This window comes from Brassica oleracea, chromosome C9, assembly GCF_000695525.1.
Source record: "Brassica oleracea var. oleracea cultivar TO1000 chromosome C9, BOL, whole genome shotgun sequence".
NCBI lineage: Eukaryota > Viridiplantae > Streptophyta > Magnoliopsida > Brassicales > Brassicaceae > Brassica > Brassica oleracea.
Window position 1 is genome coordinate 6,109,215 of NC_027756.1, and position 24,700 is coordinate 6,133,914.

At 37.0% G+C, this 24,700-nt stretch overlaps 6 protein-coding genes and 1 non-coding gene across 7 annotated transcripts in view; 4 read left to right on the forward strand and 3 right to left on the reverse strand.

The window, feature by feature from the left end:
• The window catches only part of LOC106313756 (adenylyl-sulfate kinase 4, chloroplastic-like), a 13,331-nt gene extending 9,834 nt beyond the window's left edge, over positions 1-3,497 (reverse strand). The window contains exon 1 of the mRNA XM_013751660.1: positions 3,251-3,497. Coding sequence (XP_013607114.1) covers positions 3,251-3,497 — 247 coding nt within the window. The remainder of the gene's footprint in view (positions 1-3,250) is intronic.
• Positions 3,498-4,046: 549 nt separating this feature from the next.
• Positions 4,047-6,045, reverse strand: LOC106313455 (mitochondrial outer membrane protein porin 2-like). The gene is made up of 6 exons (XM_013751259.1): positions 5,797-6,045; positions 5,583-5,650; positions 5,121-5,231; positions 4,954-5,040; positions 4,655-4,863; positions 4,047-4,575 (listed from the first exon to the last, which is right to left on the reverse strand). Exons 1-6 carry the CDS (start codon positions 5,843-5,845, stop codon positions 4,269-4,271), a joined length of 831 nt encoding a protein of 276 aa, XP_013606713.1. The 5' UTR covers positions 5,846-6,045; the 3' UTR covers positions 4,047-4,268.
• Positions 6,046-6,310: 265 nt separating this feature from the next.
• On the reverse strand, positions 6,311-6,382 carry TRNAM-CAU. The gene has a single exon. It is a non-coding gene; the product is annotated as a tRNA-Met (tRNA).
• A 1,239-nt stretch (positions 6,383-7,621) lies between these two features.
• LOC106316310 (zinc finger protein AZF1-like) lies at positions 7,622-8,906 on the forward strand. The gene has a single exon (XM_013754185.1). The coding sequence runs from the start codon at positions 7,845-7,847 to the stop codon at positions 8,538-8,540; it is 696 nt and encodes a 231-aa protein (XP_013609639.1). The 5' UTR covers positions 7,622-7,844; the 3' UTR covers positions 8,541-8,906.
• Positions 8,907-12,041: 3,135 nt separating this feature from the next.
• LOC106319022 (BTB/POZ domain-containing protein NPY3-like) lies at positions 12,042-15,605 on the forward strand. The gene is made up of 5 exons (XM_013757223.1): positions 12,042-12,471; positions 13,244-13,369; positions 13,451-13,520; positions 13,600-14,694; positions 15,007-15,605. Exons 2-5 carry the CDS (start codon positions 13,308-13,310, stop codon positions 15,466-15,468), a joined length of 1,689 nt encoding a protein of 562 aa, XP_013612677.1. The 5' UTR covers positions 12,042-12,471; positions 13,244-13,307; the 3' UTR covers positions 15,469-15,605.
• Positions 15,606-17,595: 1,990 nt separating this feature from the next.
• On the forward strand, positions 17,596-18,798 carry LOC106314207. The gene has a single exon (XM_013752124.1). It carries the CDS (start codon positions 17,596-17,598, stop codon positions 18,796-18,798), a length of 1,203 nt encoding a protein of 400 aa, XP_013607578.1.
• A 4,464-nt stretch (positions 18,799-23,262) lies between these two features.
• Positions 23,263-24,465, forward strand: LOC106314014 (LOB domain-containing protein 37-like). The gene is made up of 2 exons (XM_013751963.1): positions 23,263-23,645; positions 23,744-24,465. Exons 1-2 carry the CDS (start codon positions 23,462-23,464, stop codon positions 24,268-24,270), a joined length of 711 nt encoding a protein of 236 aa, XP_013607417.1. The 5' UTR covers positions 23,263-23,461; the 3' UTR covers positions 24,271-24,465.
• Positions 24,466-24,700: the final 235 nt, after the last annotated feature.

The window sequence follows — 24,700 nt, forward strand, 5'->3', positions numbered from 1 at the left end:
TTTTGTACTTGTTTTGTGTGATTTGTGAAGATTTGTAAAGGAGTTCATCTGAAAACCATTTGGAGAAGATCTTCTGAACCTTTACTCTGTTTTAATACAATCTTATCATGTTTTCTTCATCAAAATCGTTTTGTTCTTGCTTAGTTATGTGTGAGTAGTCATCTAGTTGGGTTTAGGGGTTCTCATAGGGGATTTCTTGATGTTTTGATTCATAAAACGTGTGTAGACTAAGGGATTACGTTTTGGTTCTTCGTCTAATGGATTTCTTACTGCTTGAACTGAATTGATCACTTAGTTCATGATATTAGATTGTTTGATGCACCGAAAGTGATTGTTTGAACTTCCGAAAATACTTTAGATGAGCAAAGTGTCCTTAACCCTCGGAAGTTGATGTTATTGCGCTTTGTGAACATATTGAACCTGTTCTTAATGCTTGTTTAGAAATTGAAACTCAGCGGAAGTTAGTGTGGAGATTTCTATAACATAGAGAATTAGCGCTACGGAAGTAGGTTAATTCTAATATCGTGTTTGAGTTCTAGAAGGTTCTTAATATATCCCTGTGTCTGTCATTAATTTTATCTTGATTAAAAAGAAATCCCTGAGAATTCCCAATGCCCAACGTTTGTTTTAAAATAGTTTTCAAATCGTTTAAATCATCTTTTTACAGCTTGTTTATGTTTTGTGACACCTAAGAAAATTAAATAAAAACCATCAAAAATATATCTTGATTCGCTGTAGCTATTAACTTGTCTGCAACTCTACGTGTGATCATCGGTCCCTGTGGATTCGATCCCGCATTACTACTGCGTACTTTACTGTGCACTTGCAGTTAGATAATCGGGTTAAAACTCGAGACATCACAAAGTTCACGAGTTTGTTATTATTTTTGCCGGAAAAGACACAATAGATTCTCAGAACATCAACAACAAATTCAGTGTCAAGTATTATCTGAATCTTTTCCTGGTGGACAAAGAGGATCGTTGTTACATCAAGCAGCAAGAAATGACGGCAAGAAATGACGTTGTACAAGCTCAAGGAGGAGACATTTTGATGTTTACAGAAAGAAAAGAACAAATAAGAATTTTTCAGAACTTTGTAAAGCGTTTTTCTTAAGATTTATTTTTCCTGTATGAAATTGGTTGGAGACTAGGAGTCATGAAAGTTAAACAGTTTAAGTTTGTTCAATAATTAGAATTATAGAATTTTTCTTAAGTTATCAACAATTAATTTTGTTCTGTAAGTTTTTTACTATTGCAAGTATAAGTTACATATGATAATTAATTTCGGTTATTTTATCCAACTTAATACTTATGGTTCATTCTCTACGTACACAAACGCTGATTTTTTATTCCAAGGTAAAATAGATAATAATATGATACTTCGATATGATGAACCATGGAGATTATATGAGTAATATTGAGGTTTTTACATAGCAACGTTGTGAACCCCCTCTTATCAGCCCCAAGACAAAATATTATAACCATAATTTCCATTAGTGAGCGAAGGCAATCATTGAATATCAACTAAAATTAATAAATTGTCAATCTTTTTTAAGAAATTCAACTACATTATTTGGATTTTCTTAGGAAAAATATAGATAGCTATTAGAAAATATTATTATATTTTTAATATTTTGTTTTGCTGCATGAAAACAAAAGTATTTGACATAAATTCAGGATTTTTTAAATGTACATCACTTTTAGATTTCAATTGTTCGTCATTTCACCACTCCCTTAAGAACGAATTCATGTACATTTTCTTATCACCAAATAATAAATTTTAAAATTTTAAAATATACATTGGTTAATTTTAATGTCCAAATAATAGACAGTCAATATTTAAATTTTTTAAATATACATTGGTAATTTTAACGTAAAAATTGTTTGAATTATATGTTAATATAACCATATATTTATAAAATTCAAATAAATGAGATAAAAGAATAATTGAATTTCAACTAAAGTTTAATTTATTTTCTTATTCAGTTTGTTTACCAAGTTATATGTATTTTGACAATGAAAGAAAGTTTTTTTTGAACTTTAATAATTTTAAAAATTTAGTCACCAAAACCAATACAAAATATCAAAATTTTCTAATAATTTATATAGCATTTTCAGTCTATGTGTAAAATATGTAGTCACATACAAATTTTATAATAAACTAATTAAATTAAAATAAATGAAAAAATCCGGGCGTAGCCCGGAAAAATCTCTAGTAGAGATAAACATGTATTTAGAATTAAAGTCAGAACTAATTAAAAGTGAAATGGAAAATTTTCCGAAGCTGATAAATGCTACTTAATTGGTTTCTACCTTCCCAACTCCTCTGAGTTGATAGGTTTAAATGTATGTGTATTGCTTTCTACCTTCCTAACTCCTCTGAGTTGATTGATTTTAAATGTAACTTAGATAAAAATCGCTTACTTAAAGCTCTGTGATGCTAGTAGAGTGACACATAGCATAATATAACCATGGATACCACCCCTGGTTTTGTTAACCTTCTCAGGAAAAGATAGGGAAGACTATGAGAGCATGTATCATACTGCACAATATGATAGTCGAAAATGAACGAGATGGATACAACACTCAGTACGATACATCTGAATTTGAAGAAAGAGATGTAACCAGCAGTGTGCATAAGTCTCGTGGTACAGACATCCCTCCAAGCATCAATGAAATGCGTGCCATTCGAGTTCAGGTTCGCGAGACGGAAACACATCACCAATTGAAGAATAATTTAATTGAAAATATTTGGAACAAAATTGGTGATGAAAATTAATAATTATTGTATTTTTATATATTTAATCATGTAATAAATAAATATTTAAATTTAACATGTTTTAATTTTTTTTTCTTCTTAATGAAAGTTACTCATGCAAAAATAAATATCTTATTTTTACATGTTTTTTTTTCTTAATGAAAGTTAATCATGCAAAAATAAATATTTAAATTTGACATGTTTTAATTTTTTTTTCTTAATGATAGTTAATCATGCAAAAATATATATTTTAATTTCACATGTTTTAAAATTTATTAATTTTTAATTCTTAAGGATTCCAAATTGGATAACACCATTGGACATACTAATTTGATTAGATTCCTTAACTATTTAAAAAAAAAATTATAATATTCCTAAGGATTCGATGCTCTTAGTGGTATGTTTGTTCATCGATGCTAAGACTTTTGTAACGTTCTGCGGTTAAGTCAAACCAAATAACAGATGAAACATATCTGAACTTTATGATTATTACCGGCATAATCAGAGGACCGTGATGAACTCGACTCATCTGTCGCCATGATCGGACGGAAGAAGCTTATTCGCCGTTGACTATGCCGGCCAAACTTCAAACCTCTACTAACGACGTGCTCCGAGCTCCGGGAATCATGCAACGTTATTCTCAGATTCTGCCCCTCAGATGACCGGAGCGATTCAGAATCTCCGAACGCAGGCGAAACATAGCACCTTCTCACACACCTCGTCACCGCCGCAATATCCATATCTCAAAAAAGTAAAGCAAACACTCTCGAGAAGCAATGAAAGTTCGAGAATTCAAAGATTTAACTGAACATGCTCAATGGTGGTGACTCTGAAGCATGTTTCTCTCCAGCGTATAAACTATATAAATCGATGTTTTGTTTAATGGCTCGTGGAAACCATGGTGAGCGCCAGTGTTAACGACGCATGCCCTTTGGAGCGTAACTGGCACGTTACGACATAATTGGCTTTGTCGGATTATTCACCTAATCCAATATTTAGAGATTGTCCAAATGTGTGTTTGGCGAGTTTATGTTTTATTGGTTAAGGGATGAGCGCTATCAATTGATATCAAACAAACGAGTATAATTAAGTATGGATTTATGCGTTACATTAAATATATAAATGGATCTTCTGTTTTTATACTATTGTAGATGCAGACAAATGAAACCCAAGAAAGAAAAAAGAAAGTAGAATTGTAGTATATTCTTTTTCTTTTTGTCAACAGTAGAATTGTAGATTCAATTTAAAGAAAAAAATGATTTCAAATTTGATATAATGATATGTGAGGATTATGAGATAATGACATCTGCTTCAGTAAAAAAAGAAACGTACCAAGAATTGCTTAGTGAGAAATAACAAAACCAAACATATCCCAAAAAAAAAAAGAATTATCCGTCAATTTTCACTGCGGGCCTATTTATTTCAAATAGTAAAACGAAAACTCTCGGGGGTCCTCTGCCGTAGAATTCCAACAAATGAGAGAGAATACGACAAAAGGTTCGGAGACTTCTTCAAGGTTTGAGAACAAGAGAAAGACCAAACCTTGGATGCTTGTCTAACGCCTTAGTGTCGATCTCACTGGAAACAGTCACTAGTGATTTGGGAACAACCTCGTGCTGAAGCAGAGCACCGAGTTTGCCATTGTTGTTGAGCTTAGCTTTCACTGTAGTCGTGTGATCAATCGCGTATAACCCACCAACCGTTATCGTGTTTTCATTGGTCGAGAACTTCCTGTAAACCTCACCAACTGCTGCGCTTCTCTTAGATTCGTCAAGGTGATGAAGGTAAGATGCTTTGATCGAGTCTCCTTTGTCTCCCCTGTAGAAGTTCAGATCATAACCACACACAGGACAAAGCTAGTGATCACTTTTATCTGAGATTTTGAGATTTTTCTTACAGTATTATGGAAGCGCATGCATCTGGTTTGGTCACACTGATTCCAGCGTTGTACTTGGTGAAAGTTTTGGAGGACGTGTCGTATCCAGCTTCAGCACCAAATGAGATGACTGGTGTGCCTAGAGTGGCTGTTATGTCGATCAACGGGTTCTGCTTCAAAGCTGCAGCAGCGGTAACAGTTGCGTGGTCGTGGAAGTATTGAGCCTCGAGCTGTTAACGGAATTCAAAAGATGAATCAAGTTAAGCTCAAAACCAGTAACAACTTCATACAAACAAAAAAAAGGTTAATGACTTTTTAACCTTGCCAGAGCTGTTGTCAGGGACTTTGAAGGAGGCAATGGCTTTGGTCGATGGGAGAATCTCGGTGAATGTGACTGTTGTCAAAATCTGCCACAGCAAAAACCAAATTAGGAGTGAAAAAAAACACGTTGCTAAGGGATGAGTTTGGTTTAAGATGACACACTTACAGTAGAATCAGTGTCGATTCTGAAATCGAAGACGGCATTCTTGTACTTGTATTGGGAGGTAACGTCAGCAGCATGCACTCCTCCTTTCTTCAGAGCAGTCGACGTAAGGGACTAAACAACAACGCAGAGACAATTAAAGAACATAAAGGCTAATCCATTCATGGAGTTAAGTTTCCAAAAATCAGAAATGTCAAAGCAACAAAAATGCTATTAGCTCAATTAACTCACATCTAAGAGGATATAATACTGTACAATGGAATCACACAGTAGAATCCTTCAGGGTATATAACTTTTGTATACAAACAAAGTCTAATCCAGAACTAATGAAATTGGTTTTCACAAGCGGATAAGATCGATCGGAACAACGGCAAAATGGAGCTCAATGCAATCGATATACACAACCACGCATCGAAATCGAAAAACGATTGAGAATCTGAGAATAGTATACGATACGATACGTACCACGCCGGAGGCACTGTATGTGGAGATGCTGAATTTCTGATCGGTGTTGTAGTCTCTCGTCAACAGATCTAAACACAAAATCGACAACGGAATCAGCTTAAACGCAGGTTAAATCAATTCCGAAACACCAGCGCTATGACTCAATGAACAGGCAGGCATCATATTCGCGCGATGAGACGAGATTGATAGAGGAGGATCCACAAGATGAGGTTACCTTTGGCTTTCTTGCCGATATCAGCGAATAGACCTGGACCTTTGCTCATGGTTTGATCGGAGATGCAAAGAGAGATCGGCGAAGAGATTTGGAGGAGAAGCGGTGAAGATAGAGAGAGAGAGAGAGAGAGGGCAATACGACTTTCACGAAATAAATAACTAATATTCTTTACTGTAAAAATAACAGCCTGTGGCTTTCTTTTGTGACAACCCACTCACAACCTTTCACGTTGCGAAGGGAAAAAGAAGAACGCCTTGTGGGATTTTAATCGCTTGTGTTTTCACGTCGCGACCCTTGGGTTCGATGACAATTTATTTCCTTTTATGTTATTTTCATTTTTTTAGCAAGCTTCGGCCTAGTGTCTATTGGGCTTTTAACTATGATAATGAAACTAAGGGCTTCTTGTAATACCGATGTGATTATCATAAGTCCCCATCAAAGTAACAACACCTGTTGCGCTTTAGCCCCAAGATCACTCGGCCCACCAACTTATTTTACGTATAATAAAATATAATATCAGAGCCAGGTTTCGATCCTGGGACCTGTGGGTTATGGGCCCACCACGCTTCCGCTGCGCCACTCTGATTCTGATTGCTTCGTGTGTATTTTATAGTCAATTAATGAAAGTTATACTTCTTTCTGCCTTGTCATTGCTGATGGGGTTTGTTGTTTCAGGCAGGTCTTACCGATTGATCACTAACTTAACTTCTCTTTTTATAATTGTTATCTATACGAGTATCCAAAAGACTATTTTATTTACATTCCAGAATAAACGCATAGAAAATTCCTCAATACTCTTCAAAAAAACGACAGCTTTTAGATTGGTTGAAGTGTTTTTGGCAGTTGAGTTGACTAAGTAGACAAAGCTCTTATTAGCAACGATGACCCCACTTTATAATGCAACAAGACGAAGACTAAGAGCCAGTACTCCATTTTCTTTTTATTATCGTCAACGAAGCCCAATTTATACTGCCTAGTGGACAAGTTTCACACACACTCAATAATAACTCATATAAGTTAATCCCTAATATACATGCGTGAAGCATGATGCACCTCTTGAGAATATCGAGCGTGTTAGTATTTTTTTTTTTTTGGTAAAATGTTAAGATGAGTGTGTTAGTATTATTCGTAAAAAAATATATATATAAGAAAAAAAGCTATAAGAAAGTTGTAACCAATAGAAGTTTAGGATCAACAAAACATAGATAGTGTTGATGTTGGTGCAAAGAACTGTCATCGTCGTGTAGTCTGAGCCTAAAGTCGCGTTACCGACTTTAACTATCCAGCCAAAAAATCCAACCATTACTATTACGCCACGTTGGCCTCCAGAAGAATCTAGACGTCTTTAACTAATCAGAGAACATACCAGATAAGCAACGGCAAATGCCACCACATTTCACAAAACGTAAAAAAGAGATTATACTCCGAGTGGCAAAAGCTTCATCTTTTATTTTTTTTTTCTAAAAATACAACTCCGAAGATATGGCACACCATATAAAGAACAATTGTCTTCCTAAAGCCCTTTTTCAAAAAAAAAAAAACAACTGTCTTCCTAATTTCATTTCTGATTATATTTTTACATTATACGATTTAAAGGATCGATGGTTATTGGTTATGAGTATATGACAACTAGTCTGGTCACTCTAAAGGGTCATTATACATACATTGCTGAATAGTAATCTTTTACTACAATACTATTCTAAGAAATTTCCCAATAAGTTTGGCGATTTCTAACTAAAAACAATGCATGGACTTGGTATTAATATTCCAAAATGAACAATTATATTATACTAGAAGATAAAATAAAGGAATTTAATGGATTGAAGAAAGCAAGAGCAGCACCACTTGATCACTCATAGCCCACGTTCCCACTCTCAATCCCCAAATTCTAAAGATTTCTAACAAAAATATATATAAATCAAACCAGCTCTGGAAACATACACAAGACACAAACACAAGACGTGCTCACAAGACATCACACACTTCACTCTTTCCTCTTCTCCTTTAGATATCTCAAGTCACATCTCATAACTCATAACCATATATATATGGTTCTTGAGACTCTCAACTCTCCTACTTCCGCCACCGCCGCCGCTCGGCCTTTTCTCCGGTATCGCGAAGAAATGGAGCCGGAGAATCTGGAGCAGTGGGCTAAAAGAAAACGTACCAAACGTCAACGTTTTGATCACAATCAAGAAAAGACTCCTTCCGAAGAAGAGTATCTAGCTCTTTGTCTCCTCATGCTTGCTCGTGGCTCCACCGTAAAATCTCCTCCTCCGCCGTCTCTCCCGTCGTCGGATCACCGTGGTTACAAGTGCACGGTCTGTGGAAAGTCTTTTTCCTCTTACCAAGCCTTAGGTGGACACAAGACCAGTCACCGGAAACCGGTAAACACTATTAACGGTCCCAGTGCCCAAGAGCCGTCTAATAAGACTCACGGTAACAGTAACGGCGGTTCCATTGTTATTAACGGTAACGGTGTAAGTCAGAGCGGAAAGACTCATACATGTTCTATATGTTTCAAGTCGTTTTCGTCTGGTCAAGCCTTAGGTGGACACAAACGATGTCACTATGACGGTGGCAATAACGGTAACGGCAGTAGCAGCAACAGCGTTGAAGTCATCGGTGGTAGTGACGTCAGCGATGTAGACGATGAAAGATCTTCGGAACAAAGCGCTATAGGCGGCCACCGTGGATTTGACTTAAATTTACCGGCTGATCAAGTCACGGTGGTGATTTCTTAACGTTGACTCCGGTTGAGAAAAAGTCAACTTTCAAGAATGGGGATAGTGGACGCAAGACTAAAGGGCCGGCCGTTTCTTACCAGCTGCTTCAGCTTGACTGACTCTGTAATGAAAATGATTGGAGTGGACTTGCACAATTGCAGACTTTCAGTTGCATTATTATTATTTTTAAAGAGAAATATTTATTCCTTGTTGGATTTGTTTATAGATAGAGGAAACAATTGGGATACTTCAATATTTTTCTTTAGAAAATAATAGAGAGATGGATGATTGGATCGTACACGTTATTTATTTAGTGGACTGTTCTGTAATACTGAATTTTTATTTATTTATTTTTCGTAAACTATACTTCATTTGATTCCGCAAGCAAAGGAAAGCCATTTAAATTCTGTTACTCACAGCTCCAAGTGATCTGTTTTCACAATAAATACCTGTCACAATTTCATATTTTTTAATAAGATTTGCAATGTTTTTTTTTTTGGTCAAATATTTGCAATGTTTCTATATCACTTATAAATTCAAGATGTGGAACAGTCTGTGACTTGATTTTGGTTTTATCGAACATGTAAAATCCTCACTAGTTTGGTAACAATAACCAAAATTCAATCCACAGATAAACCCGAAAATATGTTTTATAACAGACCTAACCAACATTAGTGTATTTGAGTTCTAATAATTAAGTTTTTCAAATCCAAATTATAAATAATAAACAATATATATGTATATTAAAAATTCAATAGACGAAAAACTATATTCAGCAGAACTATACAAGATTACCCATATGTGACACAAAACGATGACATGAGTATCTAACTCTCTTCGGGAGCAACCAAATATGTCTGGCGCCGGTAGCAGTGGCGGAGGTACTTTGTAACCAGGGGGGTCACATGACCCACATGGATTCTTCTAAAAAAAAATTCCTAGTATTTTTCATTTAAAATATAATAAAATCTTGAACATTTAATCTATTTGACCCTTGTAAAATTTAGTTATTGTTAGACTGACCCTAGTAAAACAAAATGCTGCCTCTGCCACTGGCTGGTAGACAGGTCTTCGGAGATTATTCCGTTGAGTCTCAGTTTGCCGAGTATCCCGGGTCAAAAAAAAATTACTTGTACAAGATGGTAAATTAGCAAACTTTGTGGGTCGTCATATTGTTCACGAAAAGGGTCTTCCACCCACCTGAGCATTCAATTATAAACCCATTTAAGGTTGAAATAGTCCTGCTTAAGAGGCCCGTATGATTGTTTATTGGGACTTTAATAGCCCACAATTGAAAAGGAGATATGCATACATATTTCGTTCGATCCTAACATGTGACTCGATCAGATGATTGAGAGTAATATTGTGCGAAAAGTTTAATATATGCTTAATCATGAGGAGAAATAAAATAAAGCAAAGTTGTTATAGGGTAGTAAAATTGATAATTACAAGAGCTTTGACCGTAATGATTCGAACATGTTACCCACACACGGAGGTGAATCAGCAAATATGCATGCATGCGATCTTGTTTGTCTTTGAGAATCTGCCTCTCCCATGTGCTTTCTCATAACTATGTTATCTTGGTTTACTTATTAATTCGTGTTATACTACAAGACATAGATCAGGATTAAACGATATTAACCATGAACGTTGGTTGGTGTAACCAAATGGTGGTAGCCTAGTGGTAATTTTTTGGGGCTTGGTGCGTACCCACATTAATTCTGGGTTCGATTTCTTCTGGGAACTAAATTATCACTACTTGGCCAATCTGGGCTTGAGTTTTGGTCCAAGTGGTTTACATGGTGGACCATAACAGATAATTTGTTATTCCAAATTCGGGTCAGGCAGTGTGGTACGTTTTCGGGTTAGTCCACTCTGTAGCTGACCGGTCAGTCTATAGGGTTTATCAAAAAAAAAGTTGGTTGGTGTAAATGTTTTCTTCATATGAAATATTGTTTTGCCAGAAATCAAGAAACTCGATCATCATCAGATATCAATTTTTACCGCACATATATTGATATATGTGATCTGCGTCTGTCTTTTTCCAACTACGTTATCTATCTTTCATTATTAGTTTAGTACCTAAAAAATGTCGGTATTCAAATTGGCAAAAATCAACATTAAGAAAATAAACTACTACTGACTTGGTATACATCTGTTGAAAAAAAATATACGAAGCACATGTGATATGTACTAATGTACAGTCTTTAGTCTTTAAAGTCCATTGACTAAAACAGTTGGAAGTAATCATCAGCGTTCCCCTAACCGACCAAACTCTTAACGATGCCTTATCTTTCTCCATAATCATGTGACCCCTTGATCAAAAAAATTCATCATTTGACCCTCAGTTTGATGTGCTCTCCTTTTATTTCAATGAACTTGTTTTTTTTTTTTCTAAATGAAGCTCCTATGTTTTTGTTTTTGTGTTTGTTTTTGTTTTTGTTTTTGTTTTTGTTTTTGTTTTTGTTTTTGTTTTTGTTTTTGTTTTTGTTTTTGTTTTTGTCAATGCCTTTATATTTTAAAACAATTCGAGAGCTAGCCGGTGATGTAATTATGGAAGAAAAAATAATATATCGTGCATAATGATATGACAAACACACATTATAAGCAAATAAACATGCTTTGCCTTTTTCTTTAATGGCAATATAAAACATGTATAGGTTTAATCTAAGTACGTTGCCTTACAAACTAGGGTGATGGCTGTCAGATTCTTTATATATATAGGAAGATAAACAATTCTTTTTACAATTTTAAATTATATATCTTATAAAGTTTGTGAAGCACATTCATGCGGATGCGCCGGAAGGTGACGTGGTACAAGCCCATGTTTAAAAAATATTAAGTATGATGTTTGTCTAGAAACATATATTTAATTGACATTGGATCCTTTAGGATTTCAGTGTTGGGGTATGTAGAAAGAACCAAAAGGAAGAGGAAAGCTAAACAGTTTGGTGTAGACATAGTTTTTACGTAGTTACTTGGTATTTTATGGTAGAGCATATATTATGGCGTGAAAAAGTAATGTTGCGTGCGGTCCCCGTTTGTCCACTAGGGCAAAAGACGGGTTCACTTGTTAACTATCGGCCTATCATCTGTTAAAGAGATCAAATCAATTTTTATTTTCTAAAATATATAATAGTGGAAAGATACTAGTGTCTGTCTCTTAGTTTTTGACTTTTTGGTCAAAAATGAAAGATGAGTTACTATTATCCTCATAAATTCATGTTTACTTTGACCCAAAAACATTGGTTTACTTGGTCAACGCATCAAACCAAACTAGTTGTCATAAATCCATGAATGACTATATTCATTAGAAATATTATCTTTCGAGTCAGAATGTGGATATTGATAAAGGAAGCAGAGAACAGTTTTACTTGTCAGATTTAGCTTGACTGAGTTTATAAATATACACTCATTAAAATCGTAGCTACTTCCTACTACTACACTTTTAAAGTCTTAAAAGTTAAAACCATTGGTTTCAGTTTGTATCCATTACATAAAAGAAGAAAAAACAACACATCACTGAGACAAATCTTGGGTAAAAATATATAAAAAACAGTTGTTATTCATATAAAATCAAATTTTTAATAAAGTTAGGCTGAGTGGTGGAGGCGGTGGTGCTGATTCAGAGAGTGGGGCATTGGTAGAAGAGAGAGAGAGAGGGTAAATAAAGGGGACAGAACATTCTGAGGGTTTCAGATTTGCACTAAGTTGAGAAAGGAGATAGAAGAAAACAGCTCATCTTCTTTGATCCTCTCTGTTTTTCTTTTTTTAAACTTTTTAGGGTTTCTTACCTTTTTTTTTGTTGGATTGCTGTTTTGTGTTTTGTCGGATCTCTCTTGGATTAGAGTTCTCTGCTTAAAACTAGCAGCCCACACTTTTTCCCCAGTGTCTTTGTGTTTTTTTTTTCACTCCATAATTACAAAGAAGGCTTCTCTTTCCACCAAAGGTATGAATTATCGCTGCTTCCTATTCATTTTCTTGCAGTTTTTTACTTGCCCTGATCTAAAGTCCATGTAAAAGCATATAAATCACTTCTTTTTTTCTCTAGGTTTGGAAGTAAACTTGTCTACTGATAATATCTACACATTTTAATTTATTTGTTTGGTAGATTTGAAACTTGAACCACATGTTTTGGTATATCTTGAAAAGACCATATTTCTATAAATGGGTCGATCTTATTAGAAAAATCACAGGTTTTGGATAATTCATTTATCACACAAAACATAATCTTTCTTTCTTTCCTTCTTTGGCAACTCTCCATTGATCTCCATTGTTTTTCTTTAATTTTAATGCTTTTGTTAATCAAGAAAACTGCTTTATTCTTAAACCGGATATTCGTTCTTTTATCTAGGGTTCTGGGTTTTTGTTTCTTCTTCCTTTGATGCTTTCTGAACATGAAAAAAGATTCTGTATACAAAAACAGAACATTGAAAAAAGAAACAGAGACTTTGGTAATAAAGAAATACGCAACGTGTAGGATTTATAAGCAAGTGGAGCATCTTTCTTTTGTGTTTTGGTCTTTCATGTTTCCCCTTTAATCTCTCATAGAGTTACCAAACTTAATAAGCAATATATAGATTTCTTCTCTTTCAGTTTAAGTCTTAAAGTCTACAGTTTATTGCTTCAACAACACTCTTCTTGTTTATGCTTTTGCATCCAATAAGGATCTCAGAGTTTTAATCCTTAATGCTCTTCTGGTTACTATAACTATTCCACAGATTCAGCTTAAGACAAAGAGAGAGCACAACAATCTTCTGAAACCTCTTTCTGGTTAGAGGAAAAATGAAGTTTATGAAACTTGGATCCAAACCTGATTCATTTCAGTCTGAAGAAGATTGCATAAGGTAAAATAAAATGTCTTCCAAGATTTTAATTGTTTTTTTTCTTTTTCATATTAAATCTCTTACATTTCTGGCTGCTTATAGGTATGTAGCATCCGACTTAGCCACCGATGTAGTTGTAAACGTTGGAGACGTGAAGTTCTATCTTCATAAGGTAAACTAAAATCTTAAACATCATTGTGTGTTTTTAGCTACTATGGTCTATAGTAGTGATCGTTTGGTTTCAAAAACAGTTTCCTCTTCTGTCCAAAAGCGCACGTCTTCAAAAATTAATAGCCGCAACGATCAACGAACAACAACAACCAGACGACGAAATAAGCATTCCCGACATCCCTGGAGGACCTCAAGCGTTCGAGATATGCGCCAAGTTCTGCTACGGCATGACCGTGACCCTCAACGCCTACAACGTCGTAGCCGCGCGTTGCGCGGCCGAGTACCTCGAGATGTACGAGTCGGTCGAAACCGGGAACCTCGTTTACAAGATCGAGGTGTTCTTGAACTCGAGCGTTTTGAGAAGCTGGAAAGACTCCATCATCGTTCTCCAGACGACGAGATCGTTTCATCCGTGGTCTGGAGATGCGAAGATCGATGCAAGGTGTTTGGAGTCTATCGCTTCGAAAGCCGCGGTGGATCCAGCGAGGGTAGATTGGTCTTATACGTATAACAGAAGAAAGCTTAACAATGGCGTGGTGCCTATAGATTGGTGGGTGGACGATCTAACCGAGCTTAGTATAGATTTATACAAGAGAGTTGTTTCGAGTATAAGAAGAAAAGGTGGTGTTTCACCTGAGGTTATAGGAGACGCTCTTGAGGTATATGCAGCGAGGAGAATCCAAACGGATGATCACTGTCATGATGTGGAGGAACAGAGATGTTTGTTGGAAACATTGATCTCGTTGCTGCCTGGTGAGAAACAGAGCGTTTCTTGTGGGATCTTGATCAAGCTGTTGAAGTCATCTGTTTCTCTGGAGTGTGGAGAAGACGTGAGGAAGGAGTTGAGTAAGAGAATAGGAGAGAAGCTAGAGGAAGCCAATGTGGATGATCTCTTGATTAGAGCTTCCGATGGATGTGAAACAGTCTATGACGTTGACATCGTCGAGACCTTAATCGATGAGTTTATTACGCAGTCGGAGAAAAGAGACGAGGTTGGTTGTTCAGACAGCTCGAAAGCAGTTGTGGCAAAGCTAATCGATGGATACTTGGCTGAAATAGCGAGAATCGAACCGAATCTCTCTCCTTTAAAGTTCATTGCAATTGCCGAAAAGGTTTCGAGTTTCCCGAGATCGTCACACGATGGAGTTTATCGTGCCATTGACATGTTCTTGAAGGTAACTTCGTCACTTGATCAGAGGTCATTAGCTCAACTAGAAAGTTCATTAGTTCGGATGAGAGCCGAGACAAAACTAATATTACATAATTGCGGGATTACTCAAACCATCTCCATCCATATTCCATAATTTACTAAACAAATAGCGGGAGAAACGGAGTATGAACAAAAAAATAAAAGATTACTTCGAATTTATGATTTTTTTTTTCTTATCCATTTCCACTGGAGATGCCTCAGGCACAGAACCTCGTATTCCAAAAAAGAAAAACTATGTCACTTAGAAACTCAATATGTATATTATATGGTTTTACAGGAACATCCAGGAGTAACAAAGAGCGAGAAGAAGTCTATATGCAGATTAATGGACTGCCGGAAACTATCACCGGAGGCATGCGCTCACGCCGTGCAAAACGAACGGTTACCTTTACGTGTCGTTGTGCAGATCCTCTTCTTCGAGCAGGTGCGAGCTACAGCGAAACCTTCTCTTCCACCTAGCGGCTCTCACGGGAGCTCGAGGACGACGACGGAAGAAGAGTGTGACTCAGTCACGGCCACGGAGGAGACAAGGACGACGAGAGACAAGACAAATGGTTCTGAGAAGACCAAGGCTAAAGGAGTTGTGATGTCTCGGATTTTCTCGAAGCTTTGGACTGGTAAAGACAGAGATGGTGTCGGAGATGTTAGCAGCTCAGATACGTCTGAAAGTCCTGGCTCAGCTACCACCATCGATGATAAATCAACGCCGTCGACTCGCCGGAGAAGATCATCGTCTTGACTTTAGTCTTTTTTTGGTTTTCTTAATTAGGCTTCCTATTAAGCTAACTTGTTTTAGATCAAAATGGGCTTGGTTTAAAATCACGGCCCATTAATAATTATAAGCCCATCTATTAAGGATGATAATTCGGGAAATCTTATCCTCCTCGTTACCCAAATTACAGTCTTGCGTTTTCACACCCGTGTTTTATTTTCGTTAATGAGACTGATATTTGTAGAATTGCATGAGCCGACCAATAAGAACGAAGAAAATTTACAGCCATTAACATAGCTAAACCTACAAAAGCATCGCATTAGTTCTATATCGTAATTAGTAATTACTATTGGTACGTGGGAAAAAGAAAACGTTCCCTGCGTCATCCATGACATCGTTACATGCAGAGGCTCACTTTAGATATGTGGAGGGTGACAATAGAAGAAGACTTAAATTGCAAAAGTTAGTATTTTTTTTATTATTACATTATTATATGTAGTTCTCTTAAGGATATTATAGGGTCAACCGTTTCTTTCTTCCAGGGGTCGACTTAGAACTTTGTCCGCTAAATTATTATATTTTTATCTCATAGTTTCCTACTTTTAGATCTTCTAATGTTCTTATGTGTATTGTGAAAATGTTGGACCCTGACCAGGAGAGTTTTTTTGTAAATTGTACCTTCTATATATATAAAAAGATATAATTATAAAAACTTTGGAAATAAGACGGAGTTAAGGAAAAAAAATGCCTTTTACAAAAATGCATAAACTGATATCAAGCTAGGTGATTAGTGGAGAATAGTGGGCAACGACGAATATTTAGTTCTATATCTCCATTGTAATGCATTGCATGTGATCTTTTTACAAATCATACCTAAAATGGTTATGATTAGCATTCCATGAAAAAGGATAAGATTCTTATAAAGCCTAAACCATGATTATATATAATTTCACCCACTCATTAACCAGGTATGTACGCAATTATTGACGCTCTTTTGCATAATTCCATCGATTACTAAGCTTCAATTACCCTGACCTTCTATATAAAGTTGAATGATTAGGGGATTCCGAATCCGTCGAGAAAAGGACCCGTAAACAGTCTTATATATATATATGCATAAAAATATAGCAACTATTTCTACAATAAGAATAAAGAGAGAGTATAAATATTGCAAGTAAAATATACTTTTAAAAAATGAATGGCTGAGAGAGGACCCAACTTTTCGCGGGGAAACGGAGCCGCTCACACACACCATCTTGGAATCTTGACTACTCTCTAAGGTCACTTCATAAACGTCACAAAATACATACAAATTATAGAAAAATTGTAATACTCCGTTTTAAATTTTTCAGAGGGAGAGAAGAAATCTTGCACTTGTTAAATTTTAAAATATACTCCCTCCGTTTTCGAAAGTAGGATTTTCTAGATTTATTTTTTTGTTCCATAATGTTAGATTTTCTAAAATTTTAAAATATTTTTAGTAGTTAATGTTGAAAATTTGTATACTTTTAAACGAAAATATTTGAATTGGTTAAATACTATTAATTGATATTTATTAGAAAATGTATAGTAAAATAAATAATAAATTTAATAATAAATATTTATTATATTCTTAATATGGTGAATACTTCTTTTGGGAATAGAGGGAGTACCGCTTCAAAATCTCTAATATACGGCGGCGGCGGCTAGTATCAACTATCAACTTTTACATCCTATAGTTCCTTGTTTGTCTCAGGGTGTGATAGAAGAATTAGGAGTAAAATCTTTAGAGTAAAAAGTAATAAAGTAAAAACAAAAAAAAATGAAAGCTAAATCGACTGTATATTTATTAAAAAAATGAGAGAGAGGAAAGAGGCGACTGAAAAGGCGATTGCAACCCTAAACAAAAAACCGTTATTTTTCCGGTTGATCTCCCCTTTTCTGATTGTTACTCCCGATGTTCTCGGAGATGGAGGGGTATGGGATTTTCCACTAGTCAATCTTTCAAATGTAATCCCCATGATTGATGCCCACGATTGTGATGAAACGGTTTCTCAACTACCCTGAAGTTTGATATATAAAGCTTATGCTTCTATGCTTTTGATTTCATCACTTTCCTCTGAATTTCTTCAATTAATTCATTTCTTTTGGAGAATTTTCGATCATTGGATTCTCATGGCGGACAATATCCGAAGGGGTTTGCAGAACCTCAATTTGGGTGCTAATGATCCTCCAGTTCAACTCCCTGTTCACGTCCTTAATGAAGCTGTTGCTGAGAACCGATTCATCTTGATTGGAAGACCGGTCATGCCTAGGCGACAAAATATCCGCTCAATCATTGCAAATCACCCGCGTATTTGGGGCCAATATGGCGTACAAGGAAGACTAACTGAGGGTCGTCGATTCCAATTTGTCTTCCCTACGGAGGAATCACTGGAGATGGTGCTTCGCCGAGGTCCATGGGCCTTTGCTGATCGTATGTTGATTATGGAACGCTGGTCTCCACTTTTTAACCCACTGATGCTCAACTTTATACCGTTGTGGATTCAAATCTGTGGCATTCCCTTTCAATACATGAGTCAAGATGCTGTTATTCACATTGGAAGGGCACTAGGAATGTACATGGAAGTTGATTACAACAGCGACACTACGGCGAGGAGAAAGTTTGCAAGGGATAGAGTCAATTGGAATGATGATGAGCCTCTAAGGTTTCAAAGGCAATTTCAATTTGAAGCAGGGGTTAACACTATGCTCAGGCTTACGTATGAAAGACTGCGTGGTTTCTGTGAGACATGTGGAATGTTGACTCATGATTCTGGTGCTTGTCTCATCCAGAATGGAGGTCCTGATAATGGAGGTGCAGATGATTCTGGGAGTGAGGATGATAATCTGGAGGAAGATCCTGCGCCACCACAAGGTTTAATCATTGAAGAGATTGTTGAGGCTGATCAACAAGAAGAAAACGTAGGTGGTCTGGATGCTGCTGTAGATAAGAATATGGATAATGAGATCCAAGTGGAGGAGATTGCAGAGGAAGATGATGCGCTCTGGTATGGTAATGCAATGCCAACAATGTTTTCGGAGGAGTACAATATGAATGAAATGTTTAATCCTCTGTCTGCGGTTGGAGAACGTCCGGATACCCGTGAAGCTCTGAAGAGGAAAGCTAGGATGGAGGCTGCTAATGAGAATGTAAGCATATTTACAAATCTGGAACAAGGTGAATCTAGCACGAAGAGATACACAAGACGCAAGAAGAATGAAGGTACACAGACAATACCACAGAGGAGTATTAACAATGATGCTGCTGATGTCCCCTCGGAGGACACACCAAAGGAAGGAGGCCCGGTGGGCCCAGAACCACCACTGCCGCCATGAAGACAATCTGCTGGAACTGTCGGGGTTTGGGCATTGACTTGACAGTTCGACGCCTGAAGGAGATCAATCGTATGTATCTCCCGGACATCATATGTCTATCAGAAACTAAGCAGCAAGATGACTATGTTCGTGACGTTGGTGCGCAGTTAGGATTTCCTTTTTCTAGTATTGTAACACCAGTTGGTGTAGGTGGTGGCTTAGTGGTTTATTGGAAGCAGTCTGTACAGGTTTCTGTTTTAAGTCAGTCCTGTAATCTAATCGATTGTAAGGTTATCAGTAATGAAGTTTCTTTCTACTTGTCTTTTGTCTATGGGCATCCTAATCCTGCTTTTAGACATCATACATGGGAGAGATTGATGCGATGTGGTCTGACAAGACGGAATGAACCGTGGTTTACACTAGGAGACTTTAATGAAATTGTTGGCAATCATGAGAAGATAAGAGGAAGAATAAGGTCGGAAGCTTCCTTTCAAGATTTCAGGGACATGAGACGCACTTGTGGGTTTCAAGACTTGCAAACGCTGGGGAACAAATTTTCATGGATTGGGCAGAGAGGCAATCATAGAGTGCAATGTTGCTTGGATCGCACAATGGCAACTAGTACATGGTTTGATAAATTTCCAGCTTCTCAGACAGAGTTTTTGGAGATTGGGGAATCTGATCACAGACCGTTGGTAACATATATTGAGACGGAGCAGGTAGAGCCGCGACGTGTATTCCGTTTTGATAGTCGCATGATCGATAAAGATGGTTTTCATGATACTGTTAAACGTGGATGGAAAGGAACAAGACAGATGCATCTCTTACGGATTCCTTTAGCTCAAAGGTTGAGTAGATGTAGACAGCACATTTCTGTGTGGAAGAGACATAACCGTAGTAATGCTGAAGAGAAAATTGGGTTTCTGCGTAGACGATTCGATCAAGCGATGGTCTCTGATACTAGGACTCAGCAGGAGAGAGCTGAGCTGAAAGAAGAACTCAATCAGGCCTATTTGGAAGAGGAGATCTTTTGGAAGCAAAAAAGTAGAGTCATGTGGTTACGAGCAGGAGATCGTAATACACGTTTTTTCCATGCTGTAACGAAGGCTAAGCGTATAAAGAATACTCTACATTCTATTCAAGATCACAATGGAGTCATTCATAGAGGACAGAAGGAGGTTGCTCAAGTTGCAGAACGGTATTTTCAGAATATATTTACGTCAACCCCGGTTAATGAGAGTCTGCTAATGGACGTGTTTAGTGAATTTCAAACACGTGTAACAGAAGAGATGAATATTGATCTTACTCGCCCATGTACTGAGGAGGAGGTGAGGAATGCTTTATTTGATATGGGACCACATCGAGCTCCAGGGCCTGATGGATTTTCTGCGGTCTTCTACCAGCGTTTCTGGGAGGATTTAAAAGAAGAAATCATGCAGGAAATACATGAATTCTTTGATGGCCAGTTTGATCGTCAGCACAACCACACTAACCTGTGTCTGATCCCTAAGATATACCCACCGACGGGCATGACTGAATTCCGTCCAATTGCTTTGTGCAATGTGTCTTACAAACTTATCTCCAAGGTGTTGGTTAATCGTCTGAAACCTCATCTTGGGGGTATTATATCAGAGAATCAGAATGCTTTTATACCGGGTAGATTGATCTCTGATAATATAACAGTTGCTCATGAAATTTTCCATAGTCTGAAGGCAAGGAAACGACAAGCTACTTTCTACATGAGAAGATGATATTGATCGCATCCTGAAAATAAAAATTAGCAGAATGGCTATACAGGATCTAGTTGGATGGCACTACAATGATGACGGTCTTTATACGGTCAAGTCTGGTTACTGGTTGGGAACTCATTTACCAATACCACATCCTATTCAACCTACCTATGGGCATGTTCCTCATAAGCAAAAGATTTGGAAGACAAAGACTCCACCGAAAATACAACATTTTATGTGGAAGCTCCTCTCTAGGAGTTTGGCTGTCGGAGATAACTTACGACGTAGGCATATTACAAGAGATGATCAGTGTAAAAGGTTTGGTCTACATGTTGAAACAGAGAAGCACTTGTTCTTTGACTGCCAATATGCTCAATGTGTATGGCGGGCTTCGGGTATTTCTAATACTACTATCAACAGTCCATCGACGACCTTTGAAGAAAAAATTGAAGCTTGTCTTTCCATTTGCTTTGCTCCCAGTTTGGAACATTTTAAAGACCTGCCCCTATGGATTCTATGGAGATTATGGAAATCTCGCAATATTCTGGTTTTCCAACGTAAACAAATTGAGTGGAGACAATCTCTTCAATACGCTAAGTTGGATGCTCAGGAATGGAAAGGAACAACAAATCAGGATTCTATATTCCCGTTACAACAAAGACAACAACGAACTACACAAACAAGAATGAACAAGTGGCAGCGACCTTTGATGGGATGGATTAAGTGTAATACTGATGGTTCTTTCGTAAGCAACAATAGTGCTAGTGTAGCTGGTTGGGTTTTAAGAGATGAGAAAGGAGTTTATCAAGGATCTGCACAAGCAATTGGCCAACATGTTGAGAATGCTTATGAAAGCGAATTACAAGCGGTTTTAATGGCTATTCAACATTGCTGGATGCAGGGATATCGGAAGCTACATATGGAAGGTGATAATAAAAAAGTTATTGATGTTCTTAACAATCGGAAGCTGCAATTTAGCGCTTATAATTGGACAAGGGAAATTCATTGGTGGGCTAAGAAGTTTACAGAGATCAAGTTTACATGGACAGGAAGAGAAGCTAATAAGGTGGCAGATAGATTGGCTAAAGCAAATCTAACAGACAATTGTAGTTTTCAATTTAACTTCTATGTTCCTTCTTGTATTACTAATCTTATCCAGGAAGATTATGTTAACTCTTACTAATTAATAAAAGTTTGAAATTAAAAAAAAAACAAAAACAAAAAAATGAAAGTGGGCGCAACTGTTTTCCTCCACCAAATCTATAAGGAACGAAACAAATGCTTTTACCATTAAATATACAGTAACTAGAGTAAACTAGTGAAAAACTTTTTCCACTTGATTGGCGTAGTTTTAGCTGAAAATAGAGTTTTCACCTAAAAGTTTCTCGCTAACTGTAACAAACAATCACACTCTTAGTTATTTTATTATTCAATTTTTTTTTAAAATCCCAACTTGGATTTTAATACTAAGACCAGCTCCATTGGGGAGTTCTTAACACAAGTTTTTCACAAAAAAGAAAAAAAAATAAATGAAAAAGGCCCAAAAAATAAAGAACCGCTCCTTAATATGGACTTTCTAGAGCTTGTAAGAAGCCCTTACGTGGCAGTATGTTATTGGACCATGCATTAATTCCCCTCCTCTCCTTCGTCGAAGAAACACAAGCCTTCTATCTTTCCTCCGTTGATGAATCTTCTGAAAAAACACAGCCCTTCTTCGTCTCCCACATCGCAACGATCGATCCGCGGAGGAGTTATCAGTTCATTTACCGATTCTCTAGCCTGTGACTCTGTGAGCGATGGATTCTACTTCTGCTCTCGTCGTCAAGGTTAATTTCTTTTCTTTACCCTCTGTTTTAGCTGTTGGTGATTCTGAGCTGCGATCGCGTCGATCTTTGTATCTGTTGCTCTAGGTTTACGAGATTTGTTGTCTCTTGTAATATCTCCTTTGTTTTTCGAATTTTTCCATGGATCGATTGTGTAACCGCCAGAAAATTGAAGCGGAGATTCAAATTTACTCTGTTAGTAGCATAAACCCTAAGAAATATTGTGCTTGATCGTGATCGTAATCGTGATCGCTACGCTTGTTTAAAACTTTTAATTCATTCATGTGAGTGTCTAGTTTTGGTTCATTTGTGTGATTGATAATATAAAGATTTCTTTGCAACTGCTTGTAGCAGCACGGTTGGCGAAATTGGTTACCGACAAAGTGATAACGCCACAGTCTGAACTACCAGTGTTGTACCCAAAGACTGGAGGCAATCTCCATTGTTTCACTGCGCTGACTCCATGTGTGGTGCTCGACATTCTCACACCTCCTTACAACGAAAGCTCTCGCAGGTCTTGCAGTTACTGTATGGACTATCCTTTCTCCACCTTCGGTATGCAAACTTTCTCCATCTTCAGAACAGAAGAACATTAAGTTTACTATGTTTTTTCTTTGGCCGATGGTTACTTCTATTTGGTTTGATGTTTACTTATCTATGCGACTGGTAATAAGCTGATCATCAGCTTTGTTCTTGCTTATCTATGCGACTTGTAAAATTTTTTTTTTTTTTTTTAAGGAACCCCAAGGGGTTCTTCCATTGGAAGAGGAAAAAATAATTCCCCTTAACCAAGGTTCTAATCTTGTCAAATCACCTTATTTAATCTTAATTAAATCATTAGAACTCCTTAGAGGTCCTAATTGATGGACTTGCTCTAAGGATTTATGTATTTATATATGTGTTCTTATCTTCAGAGATATGTAAATCTCTCTTTCTTTCCGTATCACTTTCTTTCTCCCAAATCAAATCTTCTTCTTATTTTTTTTTATTTTTTTTTTGTAACTGAAATCTTCTTCTTATTCCTCTGAGCTTCTCCCAGACATCAGCAAACAAACCAGCAGGGACAGAGAAGTACAAACTTAACAATCTCAAAACTCATCAGATAAATTATTAAAAATATAATTGAAAAAAATGAGCTGCAACGGTTGCCGTGTGCTCCGAAAAGGTTGCAGCGAGAATTGTATCCTCCGGCCATGTATTCAGTGGATAGAAAGCGCCGATGCTCAAGGCCACGCCACCGTCTTCGTGGCTAAATTCTTCGGCCGTGCCGGTCTCATGTCCTTTATCTCCGCCGTACCGGAATCTCAGCGTCCCGGTAATTAACCTAACTAAACCATATATCAACTGGTTCGAATATTACTTTGAATACTGTCCTGTTTTCTAATCTTTGGTTTCTTGTGTGTTTTTGTGCAGCTTTGTTTCAGTCTTTGCTATATGAAGCTTGTGGAAGAACAGTGAATCCGGTCAACGGAGCAATCGGAATGTTGTGGACGGGAAACTGGAGAATCTGCCAAGCTGCTGTTGAGACGGTGCTTCGCGGCGGTTCTTTGAGACCTATCCCTGAGCTTATCACTCACGGCGGCGGGTTTCCATCGGCGACATCTGAAGAAGCATCTGAGATCTGCGCGGAAATGTTGAAGCTCCAGCAGAATGATGGTTCCAGCGATCGTAACATCTACAATCATTCCAGATTTTCAAGCTCTAGATCAAGATCTACGCTGGATTCTTCTCCCAGGAAACGTAAGCTCGATATATCACTAAACCCTAGTTTACCCATGAAAGCAGTGCCTTCTTCCACACGGCACCAATCTAGAACACCGTCGATGAACTCAGAGGAGTCAATGACAACGACGACGACGTTTTGGGATAACTCCGCATCTGGTACTCAACACGGAAACGGAGGAGGAGAAACAAGCAGGCTGCTTAACCTTTTTGTTTAAGGAAACGATGTTTTCTTTTTTTTTTTCTTTCTCTGGGTTAGTTTAGGGTTCAGAAATGTATTTTTACACATTTTCTTTCCCTTTTTCGTGGATAACAAGTATTTGGACCGATGACGCGATTTTGTTCTCTCCGGTTAGGCTTGTTAAACAAATGCTAAAACTTTGTTGAGTGAAAATTGAATATTATTTTAACCATGTTATATTATCTCTATTTTGTTATGACTAACACGATAACAAAATAGTAATCACTGTTCGAGACAAACTCGTAATAATGAACTACTTTACACCAGATGATCCATCCATCTTGTCTAATATTTTTTCCAGTTTTTTTACTTGTAATCGCTATTCACCGCAATGCTGCAGCAGCGTATGCAAATTCCATGTTTATTTTGTTGGATATTCAACGTTTATAGACTTTTTAGCATATAAA

Excerpts from the sequence above, each read along its gene's own strand:
- LOC106313455 (XM_013751259.1), bottom strand. The coding sequence starts at position 5,845 with ATGAGCAAAGGTCCAGGTCTATTCGCTGATATCGGCAAGAAAGCCAAA. Across the intron at positions 5,232-5,582 it reads CATACAGTGCCTCCGGCGTG|TCCCTTACGTCGACTGCTCT; the intron begins GTACGTATCGTA and ends GTTGTTGTTTAG. Across the intron at positions 5,041-5,120 it reads GAATCGACACTGATTCTACT|ATTTTGACAACAGTCACATT; the intron begins GTAAGTGTGTCA and ends TTGCTGTGGCAG.
- LOC106316310 (XM_013754185.1), top strand. The coding sequence starts at position 7,845 with ATGGTTCTTGAGACTCTCAACTCTCCTACTTCCGCCACCGCCGCCGCT.
- LOC106319022 (XM_013757223.1), top strand. The coding sequence starts at position 13,308 with ATGAAGTTTATGAAACTTGGATCCAAACCTGATTCATTTCAGTCTGAA. Across the intron at positions 13,521-13,599 it reads TGAAGTTCTATCTTCATAAG|TTTCCTCTTCTGTCCAAAAG; the intron begins GTAAACTAAAAT and ends TTTCAAAAACAG. Across the intron at positions 14,695-15,006 it reads CCATTGACATGTTCTTGAAG|GAACATCCAGGAGTAACAAA; the intron begins GTAACTTCGTCA and ends ATGGTTTTACAG.
- LOC106314207 (XM_013752124.1), top strand. The coding sequence starts at position 17,596 with ATGGCGGACAATATCCGAAGGGGTTTGCAGAACCTCAATTTGGGTGCT.
- LOC106314014 (XM_013751963.1), top strand. The coding sequence starts at position 23,462 with ATGAGCTGCAACGGTTGCCGTGTGCTCCGAAAAGGTTGCAGCGAGAAT. Across the intron at positions 23,646-23,743 it reads ACCGGAATCTCAGCGTCCCG|CTTTGTTTCAGTCTTTGCTA; the intron begins GTAATTAACCTA and ends GTTTTTGTGCAG.